General features: G+C 43.3%; 1 protein-coding gene across 1 annotated transcript in view; it reads right to left on the reverse strand.

Moving 5' to 3' along the window:
- Positions 1–25474, reverse strand: part of LOC121559005 (stromal interaction molecule 2) — a 95255-nt gene that overhangs the window by 20115 nt on the left and 49666 nt on the right. The window contains 2 exon segments of the mRNA XM_041872301.2: positions 8062–8090; positions 8093–8191. Coding sequence (XP_041728235.2) covers positions 8062–8090; positions 8093–8191 — 128 coding nt within the window.

Below are 25474 nucleotides of genomic sequence, written 5' to 3' on the forward strand. Positions count from 1 at the left end.
AAACAAATCAACAACCCCCATGCACTCATCAAGCAGAACAACCCCCGTGCACTCATCAAGCAGAACAACCCCCGTGCACTCAGCAAGCAGAACAACCCCCGTGCACTCAGCAAGCAGAACACTCTCCAACGGAGGTATAAAGTAACTTAATATTCGGAGAAATTGGTCAGAATATGAATAATCCACGTCTATAAAAATAGATACTCTACTCGTACAACTTTGCTGACTGAGGTCCAAGTCTCTCTCAGTCCAACAGAGGTCCACTATACAGTACCCCATTCACTAGAACCACCTCACTACTGGTGTCACTGTCACCATATTACAGTGGGGGGAAAAAGTATTTAGTCAGCCACCAATTGTGCAAGTTCTCCCACTTAAAAAGATGAGAGAGGTACGCGTCAACTATGACAGACAAATTAAGAAGAAAAAAATCCAGAAAATCACATTGTAGGATTTTTTTATGAATTTGTTTGCAAATTATGGTGGAAAATAAGTATTTGGTCACTTACAAACAAGCAAGATTTCTGGCTCTCACAGACCTGTAACTTCTTCTTTAAGAGGCTCCTCTGTCCTCCACTCGTTACCTGTATTAATGGCACCTGTTTGAACTTGTTATCAGTATAAAAGACACCTGTCCACAACCTCAAACAGTCACACTCCAAACTCCACTATGGCCAAGACCAAAGAGCTGTCAAAGGACACCAGAAACAAAATTGTAGACCTGGGAAGACTGAATCTGCAATAGGTAAGCAGCTTGGTTTGAAGAAATCAACTGTGGGAGAAATTATTAGGAAATGGAAGACATACAAGACCACTGATAATCTCCCTAGATCTGGGGCTCCACGCAAGAACTCACCCCGTGGGGTCAAAATGATCACAAGAACGGTGAGCAAAATCCCAGAACCACACGGGAGGGACCTAGTGAATGACCTGCAGAGAGCTGGGACCAAAGTAACAAAGCCTACCATCAGTAACACACTACGCCGCCAGGGACTCAAATCCTGCAGTGCCAGACGTGTCCCCCTGCTTAAGCCAGTATATGTCCAGGCCCGTCTGAAGTTTGCTAGAGTTCATTTGGATGATCCAGAAGAGGATTGGGAGAATGTCATATGGTCAGATGAAACCAAAATATAACTTTTTGGTAAAAACTCAACTCGCTGTGTTTGGAGGACAAATAATGCTGAGTTGCATCCAAAGAACACCATACCTACTGTGAAGCATGGGGGTAGAAACATCATGCTTTGGGGCTGTTTTTCTGCAAAGGGACCAGGACGACTGATCCGTGTAAAGGAAAGAATGAATGGGGCCATGTATCGTGAGATTTTGAGTGAAAACCTCCTTCCATCAGCAAGGGCATTGAAGATGAAACGTGGCTGGGTCTTTCAGCATGACAATGATCCCAAACACACCGCCCGGGCAACGAAGGAGTGGCTTTGTAAGAAGCATTTCAAGGTCCTGGAGTGGCCTAGCCAGTCTCCAGATCTCAACCCCATAGAAAATCTTTGGAGGGAGTTGAAAGTCCGTGTTGCCCAGCGACAGCCCCAAAACATCACTGCTCTAGAGGAGATCTGCATGGAGGAATGGGCCAAAATACCAGCAACAGTGTGTGAAAACCTTGTGAAGACTTACAGAAAACGTTTGACCTGTGTCATTGCCAACAAAGGGTATATAACAAAGTATTGAGAAACTTTTGTTATTGACCAAATACTTATTTTCCACCATAATTTGCAAATAAATTCAGTAAAAATCCTACAATGTGATTTTCTGGAGAATTTTTTTTTTCTCATTTTGTCTGTCATAGTTGACGTGTACCTATGATGAATATTACAGGCCTCTCTCATCTTTTTAAGTGGGAGAACTTGCACAATTGGTGGCTGACTAAATACTTTTTTTCCCCACTGTATGTCCCCTGTCCCTTTGTGACAACAAGGCCACTTGTCAGCTTTATGTTCTGGAACGGTCAAAGTATTTGCTGTGTGCGTGTGCAGAGAAGTAGAGGGGAAACGTTGGTGGTGTCACTGTCACATTGTGGGTCGGGGGTCACTGTCAACCCCGTTACATCACCACTGCCAGGAAGAGAGATGGAGGTTGTGTGTGTGTGTGTGTGTGTGTGTGTGTGTGTGTGTGTGTGTGTGTGTGTGTGTGTGTGTGTGTGTGTGTGGAAGAGAAGTAGAGGGGAAATGCTGGTGTCACTCCCACATTGTGGGTGGGGGGTGCCAAGATTGGTGTGACAGGGGGTGAGGACATCCCCAATGTGGCCTCCTTTCCCCAACCCTTGGGGAAACCCCCGTCACTGTCAACCCTTTTACCTCAACAGTGTCACTGTCAACCCTGTTACCTCAACACTGTTACTGTCAACCCTGTTACCTCACCCAGTCACTGTCAACCCTGTTACCTCACCACTGTCACTGTCAACCCTGTTACCTCACCACTGTCAATCCTGTTACCTAAACATGTGCACTGTCAACACTGTTACCCTCACCCAGTTAATGTCAACACTTTTACCTCACCACTGTCACTGTCAACACTATTACATCACACTGTCAACCCTGTTACCTCACCACTTTCACTGTCAACACTTACCTCACAACTGTCAACCCTGTTACCTCAACACTTTCACTGTCAACACTGTTACCTCACCCAGAAACTGTCAACACTGTTGCCTCACCCAGTACTGTCAACACTGTTACCTCATCCAGTACTGTCAACACTGTTACCTCATCCAGTACTGTCAACACTGTTACCTCATCCAGTACTGTCAACACTGTTACCTCATCCAGTACTGTCAACACTGTTACCTCATCCAGTACTGTCAACACTGTTACCTCATCCAGTACTGTCAACACTGTTACCTCATCCAGTACTGTCAACACTGTTACCTCATCCAGTACTGTCAACACTGTTACCTCATCCAGTACTGTCAACACTGTTACCTCATCCAGTACTGTCAACACTGTTACCTCATCCAGTACTGTCAACACTGTTACCTCATCCAGTACTGTCAACACTGTTACCTCATCCAGTACTGTCAACACTGTTACCTCATCCAGTACTGTCAACACTGTTACCTCATCCAGTACTGTCAACACTGTTACCTCACCAATTTTCTGACAAACTCCCAAAAAGGCATTTAACCCTTAACCCTATTTAACCCTTAACCCTATTTAACCCTTAACCCTATTTAACCCTTAACCCTATTTAACCCTTAACCCTATTTAACCCTTAACCCTATTTAACCCTTAACCCTATTTAACCCTTAACCCTATTTAACCCTTAACCCTATTTAACCCCTTAACCCTATTTAACCCTTAACCCTATTTAACCCCTTAACCCTATTTAACCCTTAACCCTATTTAACCCTTAACACTATTTAACCCTTAACCCTATTTAATCCTTAACCCTATTTAACCCTTAACCCTATTTAACCCTTAACCCTATTTAACCCTTAACCCTATTTAACCCTTAACCCTATTTAACCCTTAACCCTATTTAACCCTTAACCCTATTTAACCCTTAACCCTATTTAACCCTTAACACTATTTAACCCTTAACCCTATTTAACCCTTAACCCTATTTAACCCTTAACCCTATTTAACCCTTAACCCTATTTAACCCTTAACCCTATTTAACCCTTAACCCTATTTAATCCTTAACCCTATTTAACCCTTAACCCTATTTAACCCTTAACACTATTTAACCCTTAACCCTATTTAACCCTTAACCCTATTTAATCCTTAACCCTATTTAACCCTTAACCCTATTTAACCCTTAACCCTATTTAACCCTTAACCCTATTTAACCCTTAACCCTATTTAACCCTTAACCCTATTTAACCCTTAACCCTATTTAACCCTTAACCCTATTTAACCCTTAACCCTATTTAACCCTTAACCCTATTTAATCCTTAACCCTATTTAACCCTTAACCCTATTTAACCCTTAACCCTATTTAACCCTTAACACTATTTAACCCTTAACCCTATTTAACCCTTAACACTATTTAACCCTTAACCCTATTTAACCCTTAACCCTATTTAACCCTTAACCCTATTTAACCCTTAACCCTATTTAACCCTTAACACTATTTAACCCTTAACACTATTTAACCCTTAACCCTATTTAACCCTTAACCCTATTTAACCCTTAACCCTATTTAACCCTTAACCCTATTTAACCCTTAACCCTATTTAACCCTTAACCCTATTTAACCCTTAACCCTATTTAACCCTTAACCCTATTTAACCCTTAACACTATTTAACCCTTAACCCTATTTAACCCTTCAACCCTATTTAACCCTTAACCCTATTTAACCCTTAACACTATTTAACCCTTAACCCTATTTAACCCTTAACCCTATTTAACCCTTAACCCTATTTAACCCTTAACCCTATTTAACCCTTAACCCTATTTAACCCTTAACCCTATTTAACCCTTAACACTATTTAACCCTTAACACTATTTAACCCTTAACCCTATTTAACCCTTAACCCTATTTAACCCTTAACCCTATTTAACCCTTAACCCTATTTAACCCTTAACCCTATTTAACCCTTAACCCTATTTAACCCTTAACCCTATTTAACCCTTAACCCTATTTAACCCTTAACCCTATTTAACCCTTAACCCTATTTAACCCTTAACCCTATTTAACCCTTAACACTATTTAACCCTTAACCCTATTTAACCCTTAACACTATTTAACCCTTAACACTATTTAACCCTTAACCCTATTTAACCCTTAACCCTATTTAACCCTTAACCCTATTTAATCCTTAACACTATTTAACCCTTAACCCTATTTAACCCTTAACACTATTTAACCCTTAACCCTATTTAACCCTTAACCCTATTTAATCCTTAACCCTATTTAATCCTTAACACTATTTAACCCTTAACCCTATTTAACCCTTAACACTATTTAACCCTTAACACTATTTAACCCTTAACCCTATTTAACCCTTAACACTATTTAACCCTTAACACTATTTAACCCTTAACACTATTTAACCCTTAACACTATTTAACCCTTAACACTATTTAACCCTTAACCCTATTTAACCCTTAACCCTATTTAACCCTTAACCCTATTTAACCCTTAACCCTATTTAACCCTTAACCCTATTTAACCCTTAACCCTATTTAACCCTTAACCCTATTTAACCCTTAACCCTATTTAACCCTTAACCCTATTTAACCCTTAACTCTATTTAACCCTTAACACTATTTAACCCTTAACACTATTTAACCCTTAACCCTATTTAACCCTTAACCCTATTTAACCCTTAACCCTATTTAACCCCCTTAACCCTATTTAACCCTTAACCCTATTTAACCCTTAACACTATTTAACCCTTAACCCTATTTAACCCTTAACCCTATTTAACCCTTAACCCTATTTAACCCTTAACACTATTTAACCCTTAACACTATTTAACCCTTAACACTATTTAACCCTTAACCCTATTTAACCCTTAACACTATTTAACCCTTAACCCTATTTAACCCTTAACACTATTTAACCCTTAACCCTATTTAACCCTTAACACTATTTAACCCTTAACACTATTTAACCCTTAACACTATTTAACCCTTAACACTATTTAACCCTTAACACTATTTAACCCTTAACCCTATTTAACCCTTAACACTATTTAACCCTTAACACTATTTAACCCTTAACACTATTTAACCCTTAACCCTATTTAACCCTTAACCCTATTTCACCCTTAACCCTATTTAACCCTTAACCCTATTTAACCCTTAACCCTATTTAACCCTTAACCCTATTTAACCCTTAACCCTATTTAACCCTTAACACTATTTAACCCTTAACACTATTTAACCCTTAACACTATTTAACCCTTAACACTATTTAACCCTTAACCCTATTTAACCCTTAACCCTATTTAACCCTTAACACTATTTAACCCTTAACACTATTTAACCCTTAACCCTATTTAACCCTTAACCCTATTTAACCCTTAACACTATTTAACCCTTAACACTATTTAACCCTTAACCCTATTTAACCCTTAACCCTATTTAACCCTTAACCCTATTTAACCCTTAACACTATTTAACCCTTAACCCTATTTAACCCCTTAACCCTATTTAACCCTTAACCCTATTTAACCCTTAACCCTATTTAACCCTTAACCCTATTTAACCCTTAACCCTATTTAACCCTTAACACTATTTAACCCTTAACCCTATTTAACCCTTAACACTATTTAACCCTTAACCCTATTTAACCCTTAACCCTATTTAACCCTTAACCCTATTTAACCCTTAACACTATTTAACCCTTAACCCTATTTAATCCTTAACCCTATTTAATCCTTAACCCTATTTAACCCTTAACCCTATTTAACCCTTAACCCTATTTAACCCCTTAACCCTATTTAACCCTTAACACTATTTAACCCTTAACCCTATTTAACCCTTAACCCTATTTAACCCTTAACCCTATTTAACCCTTAACCCTATTTAACCCTTAACCCTATTTAACCCTTAACACTATTTAACCCTTAACCCTATTTAACCCTTAACACTATTTAACCCTTAACCCTATTTAACCCTTAACCCTATTTAACCCTTAACCCTATTTAACCCTTAACCCTATTTAACCCTTAACCCTATTTAACCCTTAACACTATTTAACCCTTAACACTATTAACCCTTAACACTATTTCAACCCTTAACCCTATTTAACCCTTAACCCTATTTAACCCTTAACCCTATTTAACCCTTAACACTATTTAACCCTTAACACTATTTAACCCTTAACCCTATTTAACCCTTAACCCTATTTAACCCTTAACCCTATTTAACCCTTAACCCTATTTAACCCTTAACACTATTTAACCCTTAACACTATTTAACCCTTAACCCTATTTAATCCTTAACACTATTTAACCCTTAACCCTATTTAACCCTTAACACTATTTAACCCTTAACCCTATTTAACCCTTAACACTATTTAACCCTTAACACTATTTAACCCTTAACACTATTTAACCCTTAACCCTATTTAACCCTTAACACTACTTAACCCTAACACTATTTCTTCATCAACAATAAAAGAAGCAAACAAAGCGTGCCAAACAAGTTATTGGGAATATCTACACTGAGTATCCCAAACATTAGGACACCTTCCTTTTGCCCTCAGAACAATTCGTCAGGGCCTGGACTCTACAAGGTGTCGAAAGCGTTCCACAGGGATGCTGGCTCATGTTGACTCCAATGCTTCCCACAGTTGTGTCAAGTTGGCTGGATGTCCTTTGGGTGGTGGACCATTCTTGATACACACGGGAAACTGTGGAGCGTGGAAAAACCCAGCAGAGCTGCAGTTCTTGACACAAACCGGTGCGCCTGGCACCTACTACCATACCCCGTTCAAAGGCACTTCAATCTTTTGTTTTGCCCATTCACCCTCTGAATGGCACACATACACAATCCATGTCTCAAGGATTAAAAATCCTTCTTTCACCTGTCTCCTCCCATTCATCTACACTTATCGAAGTGGATTTAACAAGTGACATCAATAAGGGATCATAGCTTTCACCTGGTCACAAATGTGTAAGCACACACACACACACACACACACACACACAATAAATGTGTTTTTTTATTAAACTAAGAGGGCGCTGATTACGAGAGGGTACAGGTCAGACCAGGTCAGTGTGGTCTTACTGTTAATCACACTGAGAAAGGCCTAACATATTATCAATCTCCACTATCTCTCCACTTCCTAAGCTGATAATGGCTTGCAAACATTATTCCATGAGTTTATGGGGTTGTTTACGAGGCTGTAAGGCTTTAAGGCCCAGTTCAGGTCAACCCTTAAAGCCACAAAGCATTCCCACCTTAACAATGCTTACTCAAATTAATACTATCAGAAAAAAGAAATAACTTGGTAACAGAAATGAACAAGGAACACACTTGACTTGGCAACAGAAATGACCAGGGAACAATGATGACTTGATGACACAAATTACTTGGTAACACAAACGATCAGTGAATGTCACATACATAGACTAATCCAGTTTTAGTATTACTCACCTCTACACTCTCGTTGACCTCAATTCCCCGTCATTGTCGTCGTCCAGCTGTTTGTGAATGACCCGGAGGGCCTCCAGGCTGAAGCGGTCTGCGTCGCCCATGCATGGCGGCATCACCGTCAGACAAGGGTCTGGAGAGAGAGTTCAAAGGTCAAATGTTAATACTCAGGTTAAAGGTCGCAGGTGTTCGAGTCTTGTGTATTAAGTAAGGGATAATGTCAGCATAGCAGGTAGCTTAGTGGTTAAGAGCGTTGTACCAGTAACCGAAAGGTCGCTGGTTCTAATCCCCAAGCCGACTAGGTGAAAAATCTGTCGATGTGCCCTTGAGCAAGGCACTTAACCCTAATTGCTCCTGTAAGTCGCTCTGGATAAGAGCGTCTGCTAAATGACCAATTTTTTATTTTTTTAAATAATCAACGAGGGGCTATTCGTTCTATGTAAAATAATGAACGACGTAGAAGGTGTGTTCCACGACGCACTAGCGGAGTGGAACTTACCTTCCACGGAGTTACATTATTTTCCAGAGAACGCATAGAGCCCTGAGTTGATTATCCCTTTCATACGATGGCTATAATTTAACACATTTTCCGCTAGAAATGTGTTAATTTGCCACTAGAAGTGTGTTCAACATCCACTGAAGTAGCTAGCGAGTTTACTAGATAGCTACTGTAGTTGCCTTGGTAACCAAACACAAACAGACTTGCTAGCTTAGCTAACCAAACCATCAGTCCTAGCTTGCTATAAGGAAATCTAATTCAACAATGCTAATGTTTTCAATTCGACTTTTGCTTTCAAAAGCAGCTCAAATATAGAACATGTATGAATGAACTATAGCCATTGAATTTGACCGTGCAGATATACCGTGCGTTATAAGGAAATAATGAACGCTCTAGAATGCCCTTCAAGCCAATCAGAAATTAGTATTCAATAATGCCATGGTATAATCACATCTATAAACATACATTTGGCAAGACGTTGACGGATGTTAACATCCAGACAGATTTACATAATTCATCATTTACATATCATCTATTTGACATCTGTTTTTAAAAACGCTGCGCTATGCAAATTGAATGGGTGAATATTGCATTACCACAAGGTCACGTCACTCCAAGTCGCAAATATGAGTGTCTGCAATTTTCAAACTTCATTCTAGAAATTCTATTGAAGACTGTACATTTAACGGCGTCAGACAGCACGGACTGTGTCATTGGATTTAAGCATGGTATGCAAGGCATTATCGCATCCTGTCAAAAACATCACCTGGGATACCCTCTCCCAGCAATGTTTCCATTTTACTGTATGCCGTTGATATTCCACTCACATCCTAAGAGGCCACATTGTTTTCATTTGTGTTTTAGAGAATCCTACAGCAAATAAGTCCAACGGTACAGCCTTTCCCTTTCTAAAGGACAGTGTGAGCTGGGCCTGAGACAAACTGCCTGTACGAGTGCCACACACATTCTCCATACACGCCAATGGAACACACACTCACAAAAGCATGCCTACGTATCGGCTATAACCGCACAAAAGTGCACACACACACACACACACACACACACACACTGTGCACGACCGTGAGCAGACATATGCACAGCTGACAACCTAGACACAGCTGATTATGTAGTGTATACTGTACATGGACCAGTCATTACTCTAAACCAGACTGTGTTAGTCAGGAGAGACAGGCTACTGAGTGCAGTGTCAAACCAGCTGGGATCTATAGAATGAGACTCTCTCTCTTTAAACAATATTCCACTGGATACAGTGAGTAAGGAATTATCTGTTGAACAAAACACACGCACACACACACACACACAAACGTAAACACTGCATCAAAGTAACGATTAAGGTCCATCCATCTATCCATTCTCATTCGGAAGGCAGCTCTTGTACTCCCACTTCACAAAAGGTGGTGAACCTTGTGACCTAGACGACTATCGCCCTATTGCAAAACTTTCTTGCGTAGCTAAAATATTATATTGAACAAAAATATAAAACGTAAAGTGTTGGTCCCATGTTTCATGAGCTGAAATAAAAGATCCCAGAAATGTTCCATATGCACAAAAAGCTTATTTCTCTTAAATTTGTTCCACAATCTGCTTCTTCACCAGCCACCTGGACAGCTGCTGAAACTGTGGGTTTGCACAACCGAAGAATTTCTGCACAAACTGTCAGAAACCGTCTCAGAGAAGCTCATCTGCGTGCTCGTTGTCCTCACCAGGGTCTTGACCTGGCTGCAGTTTGGCGTCGTAACCAACTTCAGTGGGCAAATGGTCACTTTCCATGGCCACTGTTCTGATCCAAACCCAGTCATGTGAAATCCATAGATCAGGGCTTAATGAATTCATTTCAATTGACCAATTTCCTTATATGAACTGTAACAAATATTTGAAATTGTTGCATTTATATCTCTGTTCAATGTAGAAATCTTGATTCATTCTCAGCTAAGATCTTTCTCATCTATGAATTGTATTCTGAATGTTCATCAGTCTGGTGTTCGACCAGGTCATAGCACTATCTCTGCTGCATCCCTAGTTATAAATGATGTGGTTAACTGTATGGATAAAAAGGCAACATGGTGCTGCCCTCTTCATTGACCTGTCAAAAGGACTTCGATACTGTTGATCACTCATTGCTAATTCAGAGGCTTTCTTCAATTGGCCTAGACCAGGCTGCATGCACCTGGTTTAGAAACTACTTGACAGATAGAACTCAATGCATGTCTACAGATGGTGTTCAATCAAGTTTTCTGAATTTAATAAAAGGTGTCACAGAGGGATCAGTTCTGGGTCCAGTACTTTTTACTGTATACATTAACAATATTGGCTTGTCTGTCAAAAACATTACCCTGCACCTGTGTGTGGACGATACTGTTGCGTATTCCAGTCTGCTTTCATTGTTTTACAGGAAACCTTTGACCTTAAATTAGTATTGAATGCGGGTAAAACAAAGTAGATGTTTTCTAGAGCACACAAAAATGTATCTAATGATTTAAGCATATGCACCTTGGATGGTGCCCACATTGATCATGTCCCTGCTTACAAATATCTGGGCATTTCCACTGTATACTTTCAGTTTCTTTGTTCCATACATCGGGTGCAATCTTCAGAGTTCCCTACAAAATGAATGTATTGGTGGCTTTCAGTAGTTCAGAGTGTTGATTGAGTACCTCTTTGCTGAGGAATGTGATTATTTTTCATGAGTGTGTTTATAAAAAAAAAATATATTTGTTTATGTATTTCCCATGTGTAATTTGTTGTGTAATATTTGTAAGACGCAGGACTCCTTGCAGACGAGACCTTGGTCTCAATGCGACTCCCTGTTAAAATAAAGGTAAAATGGGGCCTCCCGAGTGGCGCAGCGGTCTAAGGCACTGCGTCGCATCGTTACTACAGACCCGGGTTCATTCCCGGGCTGTGCCACAACTGGCCGTGGCCGGGAGTCCCATAGGACGGCGCACAATTGGCTCAGCGTCGTCCGGGGGGGGGGCTTTACTTGGCTCATCACGACCTAGCGACTCCTTGTGGCGGGCCGGGTGCCTGCAGGCTGACTCCGGTCGCCAGTTGAACGGTGTTTCCTCCGACACATTTGTGCAGCTGGGTTAAGTTGGCGGGTGTTAAGGAGCACGGTTAGGCGGGTCATGTTTCAGAGGACGCATGACTCCATCTTCGCTCAATTGCAGCGATGAGACAAGATTGTATTTGGGGAGAAAAGGGGGGTAAAATACCAACAATATTTACAAAATATAAAATGCATACCATTAGTAACATATTGCTTAGGTTAGACAGTTACAGTTCAAAGTAAGTATAGACTGCGTAGGCAGGGTAAGATGTGTTCTTTATGTAGGATCTGTTTACTGAAACAAGACATGACACGTTAGCTTTAGCGTTGCTGCTTGTTGCTAACGGATACTTTTCTTTATTTTTTTATTTATTATTTGACCCCTTTTTCTCCCCAATTTCGTGAGCTCCAATTGGTAGTTAAAGTCTTGTCCCATCGCTGCAACTCCCGTACGGACTCCGGAGAGGCGAAGGTCGAGAGCCGTGCGTCCTCCGAAACACAACCCAGCCGAGCCGCACTGCTTCTTGACACAATGCCCACTTAACCCGGAAGACAGCCGCACCAATGTGTCGGAGGAAACACCGTACACCGTACGTGTTATTAAAGATCATATGCTTGCAATGCCAAGGCCAATCTAAAAAAGTATAATAATGTCAGAGAAACGTAAAAGCGGTAATTCCCAGAAAAAAAGATGACCCTCCCACTCAATTAGTTTCAGCTAGCAGCTGGTTTTTCCTGCAGTCAGAGCATCACTATTTTATGAATAAAACAACATGTCTAAGAAACGTAAAAGTGCTGATGACTCATCATCAAAAAAGAAAGTAAGGCTACATCTCGAGAGTTATCTTAACTTTGGTTTTATTGAAGGACAGGACAGGACTCGGCCAGAATGTGTCATTTGTGGCGAGAAGATAGCTAATGACAGCATGAAGCCAAGCAAAATGCAACGACACCAGGAAACAAAACACCAGGAGACTATTGGTGAAGGTCAGGATTTATTTGAGAGGAAGAAGAAGTTGGCACTATTAAAAAGATCCACAGACATCAGAAGAGCATTTGAAAGAGCAGGCAGTGATTTACACAGAGCCACGGAGGCGTCATTTGAGTGTTCGCTATTAATTGCCAAGGCTAAAAGCCGCACAATATTGGAGAGCAGCTAATCAAACCCGCCTGCCTGAAAATTGTAGAGACGCTGTGTGGTCCCACTCTCTGACAACACTGTCAAAGACAGACTTGATCAAATGGCTGGGGATTGTCAAAACCAGCTGCACGAGAAGCTTCGGAATGTTCCCTTTGCCATTCAGTTGGATGAAACAACAACAGTGTCAGACGAATCCGTGCTCATCGTTTATGTACAATATATTGATGGTGATGACTTGAAACAAGACATTGCTATGTCTACCAATCTAGCCACAACAACAACAGGCCAAGATATTTTTATAGCTATGGACTCATATCTCTCGTCCAACAATCTGCCCTACGAGAATATTGTTGCATGCTCCACTGATGGGGCTGCAGCGTTGATGGGCAAAAACCAGGGATTTAACAGCCGATTGAAGGAAAAAGCCCAGGGGTTCGCAATTTTCCACTGCACGCTACATCGCCAAGCATTGGCCAGTAAAGAACTTTCGGAAGGCCTTAGTAACACCCTGGCAACTGTTGTTAAAGTTGTAAACTTCATTAAGGCTCGCCCTACTAACAAGAGACTGTTTGCCCAGCTGTGTGAGGATGAAGCGCATCAAACACTGCTGTTACACGCAGAGGTACGCTGGATGTCACTGGACAAGTGCGTTTTATGGAACTGCAGGAAAAAATAAAAGGAATTCTTGCAAGATCACAATCGACCACTGTGCAAACAGCTGACTGATGCGTTTTGGATCAAAACGGCATACCTAGCGGATACATTCACTCTCTACAATGAGACAAACAAGCGGATGCAGGGTCCTGAATCAAACGTCATGCATTGCAAAGACGCCCTCAACGCTTTTGTGCGGAAACTGGAGTACAGAGTTCGAAAAATGTCAAAAGGGGAGCTACAACAATTTCCACTGCTGATGAAACAGTCTGGTGGCACTGTCCCTGCGTCTTTACGCACTGAGTTTACCATGCAATTAAATTAAATCCTGTTTTGCCGATGTTGACGAATACTTATCAAAGGAATCGTGGGTTGATGGACCCTTACATTTGCAGTCTCGAGGACGTGGAATACCTCGGCTGTGAAGATGAGCTTGCTGACCTTCAAGCCGATTCTGTGTCAAATAAATATTTCCACGAGAACGGATACAAAAAGTTTTGGATTGTCAAAGGACACGGTGTGCACCCAGACTGGCCAACCACGCAGCTACAAGAGTTATTCTACCATTCAGCACTACGTACCTGTCTGAGACGGCCTCAGCTTTTCTTAGATACAAGTAGGGGGGCTCCAAGGAAAAAAGGTTGGCAACCACTGCCTTAGACCACTGTGCCACTCGGGAGGCCCGCTAACGGAGACTTTTGATTGGCCCAGGCTAAGCTCAGGTGAGAGGACACTGGGTAAGAAGCCCATGTTACTTGGCAAAACTATTGGCAAGGGTGCGTGATTGGACAATATCGCTTAACTGGAAAATAGATTTGATTGGACAAAACTGCTGTTGAGTGTTCCATAATGTATGTTTCAAGAACACAACTAGGATATGATAAAAACATATATATATATCATATGTTCAGTAAATCATTGACATTATAATCAAAGTAATGTAGCTAAAATCACAGAAATAATCAAATGAAACTTGTCATGAAGACAAAGGTTTTTTGAAGGAGGCTTAGCATACCTAAATGATGTTTTTACAAAGGTTACATAATCTATTTGCTTAGCAGGTGTCCTCCGTCATAGCAATTTACATATTTACATAGCATCTATTTGGCTATCTGGTGATATCTTAAGCACGACTTCTAGCTAAGTGCATTCACTATTGCGTCAGTGTGACAACAACCATTGCTCTGGTCTCAAGTCCAACTCTCTCACCACTTCTCCTCACAGCAAAGACATGTCATGTTGTCCACCAGAGGAAAGAGATGGTGATGAAGGTTCATGTTTTATCGCTGTTCAAGGTATTACAAAAAAAACCTGAAGGCCTTGTACAGTAATTACTATTTTGTTTCAGTTGAGCGGAATTTGAGAAAGGTGTTTTAAGTTATTATCAAAAGCCTTGGAAAAGAACAATGGAACTTTCAGACTGACATCACTCTGGGTAGGCCACCTGCTGCAATTCAGGAAAACAAAACAGAAAATCATATTCCCAGTGTGTGTGTGTGTCACATCATTCTCAGTGCGCGAGTGTATGTGTGTCTGTGTGTGTATGACGTTTTGACCCTACAATGACCCATGTGACAGGAAGTGAAGTGATCCGTGGTGACACTGGGTTCCAGGGGACACATGTTAAATAAAAACACCCATCAGAATACGACCCAAAAGGGGGTAAGGTTTTAGCACTGTGAGCTAAAAATAGACCCTGGAAACCAGTTGTCAGGACATGGCTTATCTTGTAAAACCTCAACAATGGAAGAGGTCTCCCGCTCGCTCGCTCTCTCTCACAACACGAAGGAAACAGCTTGTTTCAGAGCAAACGTGTGCTGTAGTCCTCTGAAGTCCTGTCACAACTAAAGCAGATCTCCTGCCAATATGAAACTGTGCAAAACATCTGCAGTAAAAACGTCCCATCTGAACTTCTGAAGAAAGATGTCCTGGCTGCATATGAAAACATCTGAATGTATTAAGTATTGCTGACAGAGCAGGTAGAACTGGTTCCGGTGCTGTTTGCAAAAGGTGTGAAACACTGAGTCAAATTTGAAAGTGATGTGGGTTTTATGACGACACATCTCTTAGTGGGGGTTTATGACGACACATCTCTTAGTGGGGGTTTATGACGACCCGTCGTTTAGAAAGACAACTTCCTGTGTGTGGAGGTTGTCTGGTGGCACGCCATCTCTGACCTCACAGGAAAATCTATCAACTCAGCGCTCGCAGGGCCACAAAGAATTCTGGGTGAGTGGGCGGCAAGATGAATGGAAAGAAGGAATTCTATTTCGAGATGAATGGAAACCTCTTGTTGATGTCATGTGAGATGTGTGTTGGTTGCTTGCGCTGTTTGTTGTCCCTGGTGTTGCTGTTTGTTGTCCCTGGTGTTGCTGTTTGTTGTCCCTGGTGTTGCCACGTTGCGTTTGTTGTCCCTGGTGTTGCCACGTTGCGTTTGTTGTCCCTGGTGTTGCCACGTTGCGTTTGTTGTCCCTGGTGTTGCATTTGTTGTCCCTGGTGGTGCGTTTGTTGTCGCTGGTGTTGCATTTGTTGTCGCTGGTGTTGCGTTTGTTGTCCCTGGTGTTGCCATGTTGCGTTTGTTGTCCCTGGTGTTGCCGTGTTGCGTTTGTTGTCCCTGGTGTTGCGTTGGTTGTCCCTGGTGTTGCCGTGTTGCGTTTGTTGTCCCTGGTGTTGCGTTTGTTGTCCCTGGTGTTGCCGTGTTGCGTTTGTTGTCCCTGGTGTTGCGTTGGTTGTCCCTGGTGTTGCCGTGTTGCGTTTTTTGTCCCTGGTGTTGCGTTTGTTGTCCCTGGTGTTGCCGTGTTGCGTTTGTTGTCCCTGGTGTTGCATTTGTTGTCGCTGGTGTTGCGTTTGTTGTCCCTGGTGTTGCCATGTTGCGTTGGTTGTCCCTGGTGTTGCCGTGTTGCGTTTGTTGTCCCTGGTGTTGCCACGTTGCGTTTGTTGTCCCTGGTGTTGCATTTGTTGTCCCTGGTGTTGCGTTGGTTGTCCCTGGTGTTGCCGTGTTGCGTTTGTTGTCCCTGGTGTTGCGTTTGTTGTCCCTGGTGTTGCCGTGTTGCGTTTGTTGTCCCTGGTGTTGCGTTGGTTGTCCCTGGTGTTGCCGTGTTGCGTTTGTTGTCCCTGGTGTTGCGTTTGTTGTCCCTGGTGTTGCCGTGTTGCGTTTGTTGTCCCTGGTGTTGCGTTTGTTGTCCCTGGTGTTGCCGTGTTGCGTTTGTTGTCCCTGGTGTTGCATTTGTTGTCGCTGGTGTTGCGTTTGTTGTCCCTGGTGTTGCCATGTTGCGTTGGTTGTCCCTGGTGTTGCCGTGTTGCGTTTGTTGTCCCTGGTGTTGTGTTTGTTGTCCCTGGTGTTGCCGTGTTGTGTTTGTTGTCCCTGGTGTTGCCGTGTTGCATTTGTTGTCCCTGGTGTTGCCGTGTTACGTTTGTTGTCCCTGGTGTTACCTTGTTGCGTTCTAACTGATACAGTATACCGGTTCTCCTTATGTTAACGACAATATAAATGATTGAAGTTATTAAAATGACATTCTAATTCTCCTCCCCATTTATATAAATAAACCACCATAACAGAGAGAAAAGCTATAGTCAGCACATCAAAATATTTTATCATTAAAAAACACCTCTTTATTAGAAGGTAAAAGAACATCAACGTCAAAGAGCTGAAGCAAAGAGTAGCAGTAGTAAGTAAGCACCACGTCTACTCAGACAGCTAATACCAGACTAACTAACTGGGACCTAGTCATTGACTGGCGAGCTAAAGGAAAAAGCATTGTAATTCTCATTCTGTAGTTGTCAGACACACATCACACACACACATACACACACACTGTACACGAACATGTGATCTCACACACATACACACACACTTATTAACAACACAAGCATGCGCACAGAGACACCGGGGACGCTGGGTCCCTATGGGCAGGGGAACTGGATCTGCGTGTGGTTGTGGGTTCCGGTGGTTGGTGTAGATTATGTGGCGGTGAGAGGGGATCAGGGAGAAAAAAAGAGGTCAAACGCCATTTTGCTGAAACAGACAAATATTACCTCACATTCAATACAAGGGAGAGGTACCTTCTACTTGTAAGGAGACACACACATATGGTCTCACGTAACCTCTAGAAGAGACATGCCATGCTAACCTAAAATGGCATGAATCTACCCAACTACAGCAGACACATAGGTCCATTGTATTTGATACCGAAAGAGACATAGCCTTTCACACCAGACCTTCCTCCAATGTAGCATGGCCAAACATTGCGCTGTTCACCAGAAATTAATGTGACTTCATTCATTGGCTTAGCTAGTATCATCCAATGACAACATGACATCTATACTTTACTCTCACCTGTACGTAAACACGTTCATAGACATCACTGCATTATGTTAACACATTCTAATCCCTTAACTCAATATTGGATCTACCATAATCTAAGGATTTGGAGTTTCTGGAGAGTTGGAGCCGTGGGCCTAACCAAACAGAGGATTGGGTTAACAATACATCCTACAGTACCAAGACAATAATAGCATGTGTGCATATGGATACAAGGGGCGTGACGTCAACTTGGAACAAACTAGCGCCCTGTCAACCGTCACCATATGGCAGTGTCATAACTCAACTGGACAGGCCAGCCACTCTTAAAGAACAGTAAATAAAGATTCTCAAGGGTCTACTATTTCAGGTCATCAGCACAGCTATTAAGACACATTTCATTAGCCAGCTAGTCGTTAACCGCTGGCTAGCTGGGACCGAGAGACAGAGAGGGGAGAGCGGGGGAGAGAGAGAGAGAGAGAGAGAGAGAGAGAGCGGGTAGAGGGAGAGAGAGAGAGAGCAGGGAGAGAGAGAGAGGGGGGGGGGAGAGCGAGAGCGGTGAGAGAGGGAGAGAGAGAGAGAGAGAGCAGAGGAGAGAGAGAGAGAGAGCGGGAGGAGAGAGAGAGCGAGAGAGCGGGGAGGGAGAGAGAGAGCGAGAGAGCGGGGAGAAAGAGAGAGAGAGAGCGGGGAGAGAGAGAACGAGGAGGGAGAGAGAGAGAGAGCGGGGAGGGAGAGAGAGAGAGCGGGAGAGAGAGAGAGAGAGAGAACGAGGAGGGAGAGAGAGAGAGAGAGAACGAGGAGGGAGAGAGAGAGAGAGAGAGAGAGTAAAATTACACAAATGTATGGCAGTCACTCAACTTGCACAAGCGCTTAAAATCCAGAGGTACATGTGTCAAATTGAACACTGGTCTTCCACATAGCACTTATCCTCACAGGAACAAACACCTGACACTGGTCTTCCACTTTGCATTTCTAAGCACAGGAACAAACACCTGATACTGGTCTTCCACTTAGCACTTCTAAGCACAGGAACAAACACGGAGACTTACAGTTTCTCTTAGAGTTCCAATTACTGCAAACTTAAATATTTTCCAAAGAAATTCTGCCAAATCCAGAGACCATAAAACTGAAGTTGGACTTGACAAGTGGAACAAAAAGCACATTGTTGAATATCCTATTGAGAAAAACATGTGTTAAAGATTTCAATGTTCCTGTGTGCTGGGATTGTGGTTATGGCTGTGACGGTCATGGAATTTTGGATGACGGTTATTGGCCAGCCAAATGACCGTGGTCACGATAATAACCGTTCAAATAGCTTTTTTTTTTTTTAAGGCCCACATTTTCTCCGCTCCTGACTGTATGTGCTGGAATAGAAATAGAATGAATAGAACAGGCATCCCCATTCAAGTCAATGATGGCATAATGGGTGGACTGTACTCATAGGAGGAGAGCAGGAAGTAAAAGCAGGAAGAGTACTGTGATTTGTTGACTCAACTCAACTGAAATTACAGAAAATACATTCCACTGTATCAGTTAACATATATATACACATATACACACACACACACACACACACACACACACACACACACACACACACACACACATATATACTGTGCCTTCGGAAAGTATTCAGACCCCTTGACTTCTTCCACATTTTGTTACGTTACAGCTTTATTCTAAAATGGATTAAATAAAATAAAATCCTCAGCAATCTACACACAATACCCCATAATGACAAAACATAAATACGTTATTTACATAAGTATTCTGAACATTTGCTATGAGACTCGAAATTGAGCTCAGGTGCATCCTGTTTCCATTGATCATCCTTGAGATGTTTCTACAACTTCATTGGGGTCCACCTGTGGTAAATTCAATTGATTGGACATGATTTGGAAAGGCACATACCTGCCTATATAAGGTCCCACAGTTGATAGTGCATGTCAGAGCAAATACCAAGCCATGAGGTTGAAGGAATTGTCCATAGAGCTCCGAGACAGGATTGTGTCGAGGCACAGACCTGGGGAAGGGCACCAAAAAATGTCTGCATCATTGAAGGTCCCCAAGAACACAGTGGCCTCCATCATTCTTAAATGGAAGAAGTTTGGAACCACCAAGACTCTTCCTAGAGCTGGTCGCCCGGCCAAACTGAGCAATCGGGGGAGAAGGGCCTTGGTTAGGGAGGTGACCAAGAACCCGATGGTCACTCTGACAGAGCTCCAGAGTTCCTCTGTGAAGATGGGAGAACCTTCCAGAAGGACAACCATCTGTGCAGAACTCCACCAATCAGGCCTTTATGGTAGAGTGACGAGACGGAAGCCACTCCTTAGTAAAAGGCACATGACAGCCCGCTTGGAGTTTGCCAAAAGGCACCTAAAGACTCTCAGACCATGAGAAACAAGATTATCTGGTCTGATGAAACCAAGATTGAACTCTTTAGCCTGAATGCCAAGCATCACATCTGGAAGAAATTTGGCACCATCCCTAGGGTGAATAATGGAGGTGGCAGCATCATGCTGTGGGGATGTTTTTCAGCGGCAGGAACTGGGAGACTAATCAGGATCGAGGGCAAAGATTAACGGAGCAAAGTACAGAGAAATCCTTGATTAAAACCTACTCCAGAGCACTCAGGACCTCAGACTAGGGCAAAGGTTCACCTTCCAATAGGACAACGACCCTAAGCACACAGCCAAGACAACGTAGGAGTGGCTTCGTGACAAGTCTCTGAATGTGCTTGAGTGGCCTAGCCAGAGCCCGGACTTGAACCCAATCTAACATCTCTGGAGAGACCTGAAAATAGCTGTGCAGCAATGCTCCCCATCCAACCTGACAGAGCTTGAAAGGATCTGCAGAGAAGAATGGGAGAAACTCCCCAAATACAGGTGTGCCAAGCTTGTAGCAACATACCCATGTAATCACTGGCAAAGGTGATTCAACAAAGTACTGAGTAAAGGGTCTGAATACTTATGTAAATGTGATATTTCAGCTTCTTATTTTTAATAAATTAGCAAACATTTCTAAAAATCTGTTTTTGCTTTGTCATTATGGGGTATTGTCTGTAGATTGATGAGGATGGATCAACAACATTGTAGTTACTCCACAATACTAACCTAAATGACAGAGTGAAAAGAAGGAAGCCTGTACAGAATAAAAACATTCCAAAACATGCATTCTGTTTGCAACAAGGCACTAAAGTAAAACTGCAAAAAATGTGGCAAAGAAATGTAATTTATGTCCTGAATACAAAGCGCTATGTTTGGGGCAAATCCAACACAACACATCCCTAAGTACCACTCTTCATATTTTCAAGCATGGTGGTGGCTGCATCATGTTATGGGTATGCTTGTAATCGTTAAGGACTGGGGAGTTTTTCCAGGATAAAAAAGAAACTGAATGGAGCTAAGCACAGGCAAAATCCTAGAGGAAAACTTTGTTCAGTCTGCTTTCCAACAGACACTGGGAGACATATTCACCTTTCAGCAGGACAATTACCTAAAACACAAGGCCAAATATACACTGGAGTTGCTTACCAAGATGACATTGAATGTTCCTGAGTGGCCTAGTTACAGTTTTGAATTAAATTGGCTTGAAAATCTACGGCAAGACTTGAAAATGGTTGTCCAGCAATGTTCAACAACCAACTTGACAGGGCTTCAATATTTTTTTTAAAGAATAATGGGAAATGAATGTACAATCCAGGTTTGCAAAGCTCTTAGAGACTTACCCAGAAAGACTCAAAGCTGTAATCACTGCCAAAGGTGATTCTAACATGTATTGACTCAGGGGGTTGAATAATTATCTAATCAATAGATATTAGTGTTTCATTTTCCATACATAAAAAATAAAACGTCCACTTTGACATTAGAGTATTTTGTGTAGATCGTTCACAAAAATGACAATTCAATCGATTTTAATCCGACTTTGTAAAGAGAGACAGTCTATATATAAATTCCCAGTAATTTATTATTTGGTAAACCACCAATACTTCCTGAAGAAGGCACAGTGATGCCGAAACGTTGGTGGTTTATCCAATAGATTACTGGGAGTTTATATTGTAGCGGTTTCAGGGGTTGTGTTGTGGATGGACGTTATGTGCCTGCAAGGTTTCTTTGTATTTTTGGCTGCCAGGACCACGGACAGCAATGCGAAGTATTCCCCTAGAGGCAGGACCACGGACAGCTCCGGGGAAACTTCTAGACTGCAGCAGAACAGCCACACCTGTCTCCAGTTATAATCAGAGCCAAACTGCAGACCGGTGAAACCAATCAGTCTCTCTACTTTAACCACACCCTGGGTTTCTTTCTTTGTCTTTGTCTTGACCCCGGCAGGTGAAGGAGTAGGAGGCTATGGGAGGAGCAGAGCGTACGGAAGGAAAAGGAGGCTATGGGAGAAGCAGAGCGTACGGAAGGAAAAGGAGGCTATGGGAGAAGCAGAGCGTACGGAAGGAAAAGGAGGCTATGGGAGAAGCAGAGCGTACGGAAGGAAAAGGAGGCTATGGGAGGAGCAGAGCGTACGGAAGGAAAAGGAGGCTATGGGAGGAGCAGAGCGTACGGAAGGAAAAGGAGGCTATGGGAGGAGCAGAGCGTACGGAAGGAAAAGGAGGCTATGGGAGAAGCAGAGCGTACGGAAGGAAAAGGAGGCTATGGGAGAAGCAGAGCGTACGGAAGGAAAAGGAGGCTATGGGAGGAGCAGAGCGTACGGAAGGAAAAGGAGGCTATGGGAGAAGCAGAGCGTACGGAAGGAAAAGGAGGCTATGGGAGGAGCAGAGCGTACGGAAGGAAAAGGAGGCTTTAAAAGAAGAAAGGAAAATAGACTTACAAGAAGGGTTGAACTCCCCCAAAGAAAAAGCTAGGAGGACCTTCCACGGGTAGCGAAGTATTTACTTCGTTTGTTTTGGGTATGATTTGTCAAGAACACTGCCAAAGCCTGATCATAATAAACTGGTTTAACCCTTTACTTGGACTTGTGTTGTGTGTGTAAAACCTGCCTTGCAAAGAACACGAAACCATTAAAATATGTTTTTTAGAGTTTGTGACTCTTTGTTTATTCTTACAGTTTATTCAGCGTTAGTCAGCACCTCTACACTAAATAATGGTTGTGCGCCAACTCATGCTTTTTATTAATCTGATTTTGTAACACAAAAAATGTGGATAAAGTCAAGGGGTGTGAATATGTATTTATTTAACGATTATGGCGGTTACTGTATTTTCATAACGGTCTGTTATACGGTAATCGTGCCAGCCCTAGTTGTGCTGGGGCGCCACACACACACACACACACACACACACACACACACACACACACACACATACACACACATACACACACACATACACACACACACACACACACACACATACACACACATACACACACATACACACACATACACACACATACATGGAATCAAAACGCACACAACACACATTCTCTCCCACACGCACACACACTTTCTGCCTCCCCCCCTCACACAACACACATTCTCTCTCTCACGCACACACACTCACACACTCTCTTGCGCTCTCACACGTACTTTCTCCCTCACACACACACACACACATTGCTTTCCCAGACAGGGGTCAACACTTCTTCTAAATTCACACTGGCGCAAACACAAGCCGCATTTCTCAAGTGCCAACCATACAGATGGTCAAGTTTCTCCTGTAAAACACAAGCCCCGCCGATCCCTGGCTCACACACACCACATACACACACACACACACACACACACACCTCTGCATAGTAAGGGGGATTGAGTGGCCGAAATGACACAGGCTGTTACAGAAGTTTGGGTCTAAATGTGCTCTGTTGACATCAACATTTAAATACCATTTAGGTGGTCTCAGACCCCATAGAAACACACTGGAATATCCTGTATTGAAGTTAACCTACAAGTTAACCTACAAGTTAACCTACAAGTTAACCTACAAGTTACCAGTCAGACTTCAGGTTTTGTAATATAGAACATGATGTAGTATAGGAGTCGGTTCACCCCAATCCCACCGCCTATCACCCTCCCACCCTCCCACCACCACAGAACCATCATCATCATGGGCCTCCAATCCCACCGCCTCCCACCACAGAACCATCATCATCATGGGCCTCCAATCCCACCGCCTATCACCCTCCCACCACCACAGAACCATCATCATCATGGGCCTCCAATCCCACCGCCTATCACCCTCCCACCCTCCCACCACAGAACCATCATCATCATCATGGGCCTCCAATCCCACCGCCTATCACCCTCCCACCACCACAGAACCATCATCATCATGGGCCTCCAATCACACCGCCTATCACCCTCCCACCCTCCCACCACAGATCCATCATCATCATCATGGGCCTCCAATCCCACCGCCTATCACCCTCCCACCACCACAGAACCATCGTCATCATGGGCCTCCAATCCCACCGCCTATCACCCTCCCACCACCACAGAACCATCATCATCATCATGGGCCTCCAATCCCACCGCCTATCACCCTCCCACCACCACAGAACCATCATCATCATGGGCCTCCAATCCCACCACCTATCACCCTCCCACCACCACAGAACCATCATCATCATCATGGGCCTCCAATCCCACCGCCTATCAACCTCCCACCACCACAGAACCATCATCATCATGGGCCTCCAATCCCACCGCCTATCAACCTCCCACCACCACAGAACCATCATCATCATGGGCCTCCAATCCCACCGCCTATCAACCTCCCACCACCACAGAACCATCATCATCATGGGCCTCCAATCCCACCGCCTATCAACCTCCCACCACCACAGAACCATCATCATCATGGGCCTCCAATCCCACCGCCTATCAACCTCCCACCACCACAGAACCATCATCATCATCATGGGCCTCCAATCCCACTGCCTATCAACCTTCCACCACCAAAGAACCATCATCATCATCATGGGCCTCCAATCCCACCGCCTATCACCCTCCCACCACCGCCTATCACCCTCCCACCACCACAGAACCATCATCATCATCATGGGCCTCCAATCCCACCGCCTATCAACCTCCCACCACCACAGAACCATCATCATCATGGGCCTCCAATCCCACCGCCTATCACCCTCCCACCACCACAGAACCATCGTCATCATGGGCCTCCAATCCCACCGCCTATCACCCTCCCACCACCACAGAACCATCATCATCATCATCATGGGCCTCCAATCCCACCGCCTATCACCCTCCCACCACCACAGAACCATCATCATCATGGGCCTCTAATCCCACCGCCTATCAACCTCCCACCACCACAGAACCATCGTCATCATGGGCCTCCAATCCCACCGCCTATCACCCTCCCACCACCACAGAACCATCGTCATCATGGTTGTGTCGGACCCCAATAAGACTAACTGTCACCATTGGCGTCGGCTAATGGAGATCCTAATAACTCATATCAAAATCTGCCTAGATGGGCAAAAACAAAGGAGAGAGGAGGAAATTAAGCGAAACGCAACGAGGCAGCACACGAGGCCTCCCGATCCAAAAACTTCCAGAAAAGGAGACACTCCTCATGGCCTGGCGCCCCTGGAATGCTTGGATCAACGACGGAACAGTTGATGTGATGTGTGCAGCCAGCCGGGCAGCAAAAAAAGAGAAAAGGTACAGGTGGACCTGTGACCCTAGAGATTAGTAAAGAGAGACAGCTGGACAGAGAGCTAGAGAGAGAAAGAGACAGCTGGACAGAGAGCTAGAGAGAGAAAGAGACAGCTGGACAGAGAGCT

This window comes from Coregonus clupeaformis, unplaced genomic scaffold (genome assembly GCF_020615455.1).
Source record: "Coregonus clupeaformis isolate EN_2021a unplaced genomic scaffold, ASM2061545v1 scaf0534, whole genome shotgun sequence".
Taxonomy (NCBI): Eukaryota; Metazoa; Chordata; class Actinopteri; order Salmoniformes; family Salmonidae; genus Coregonus; species Coregonus clupeaformis.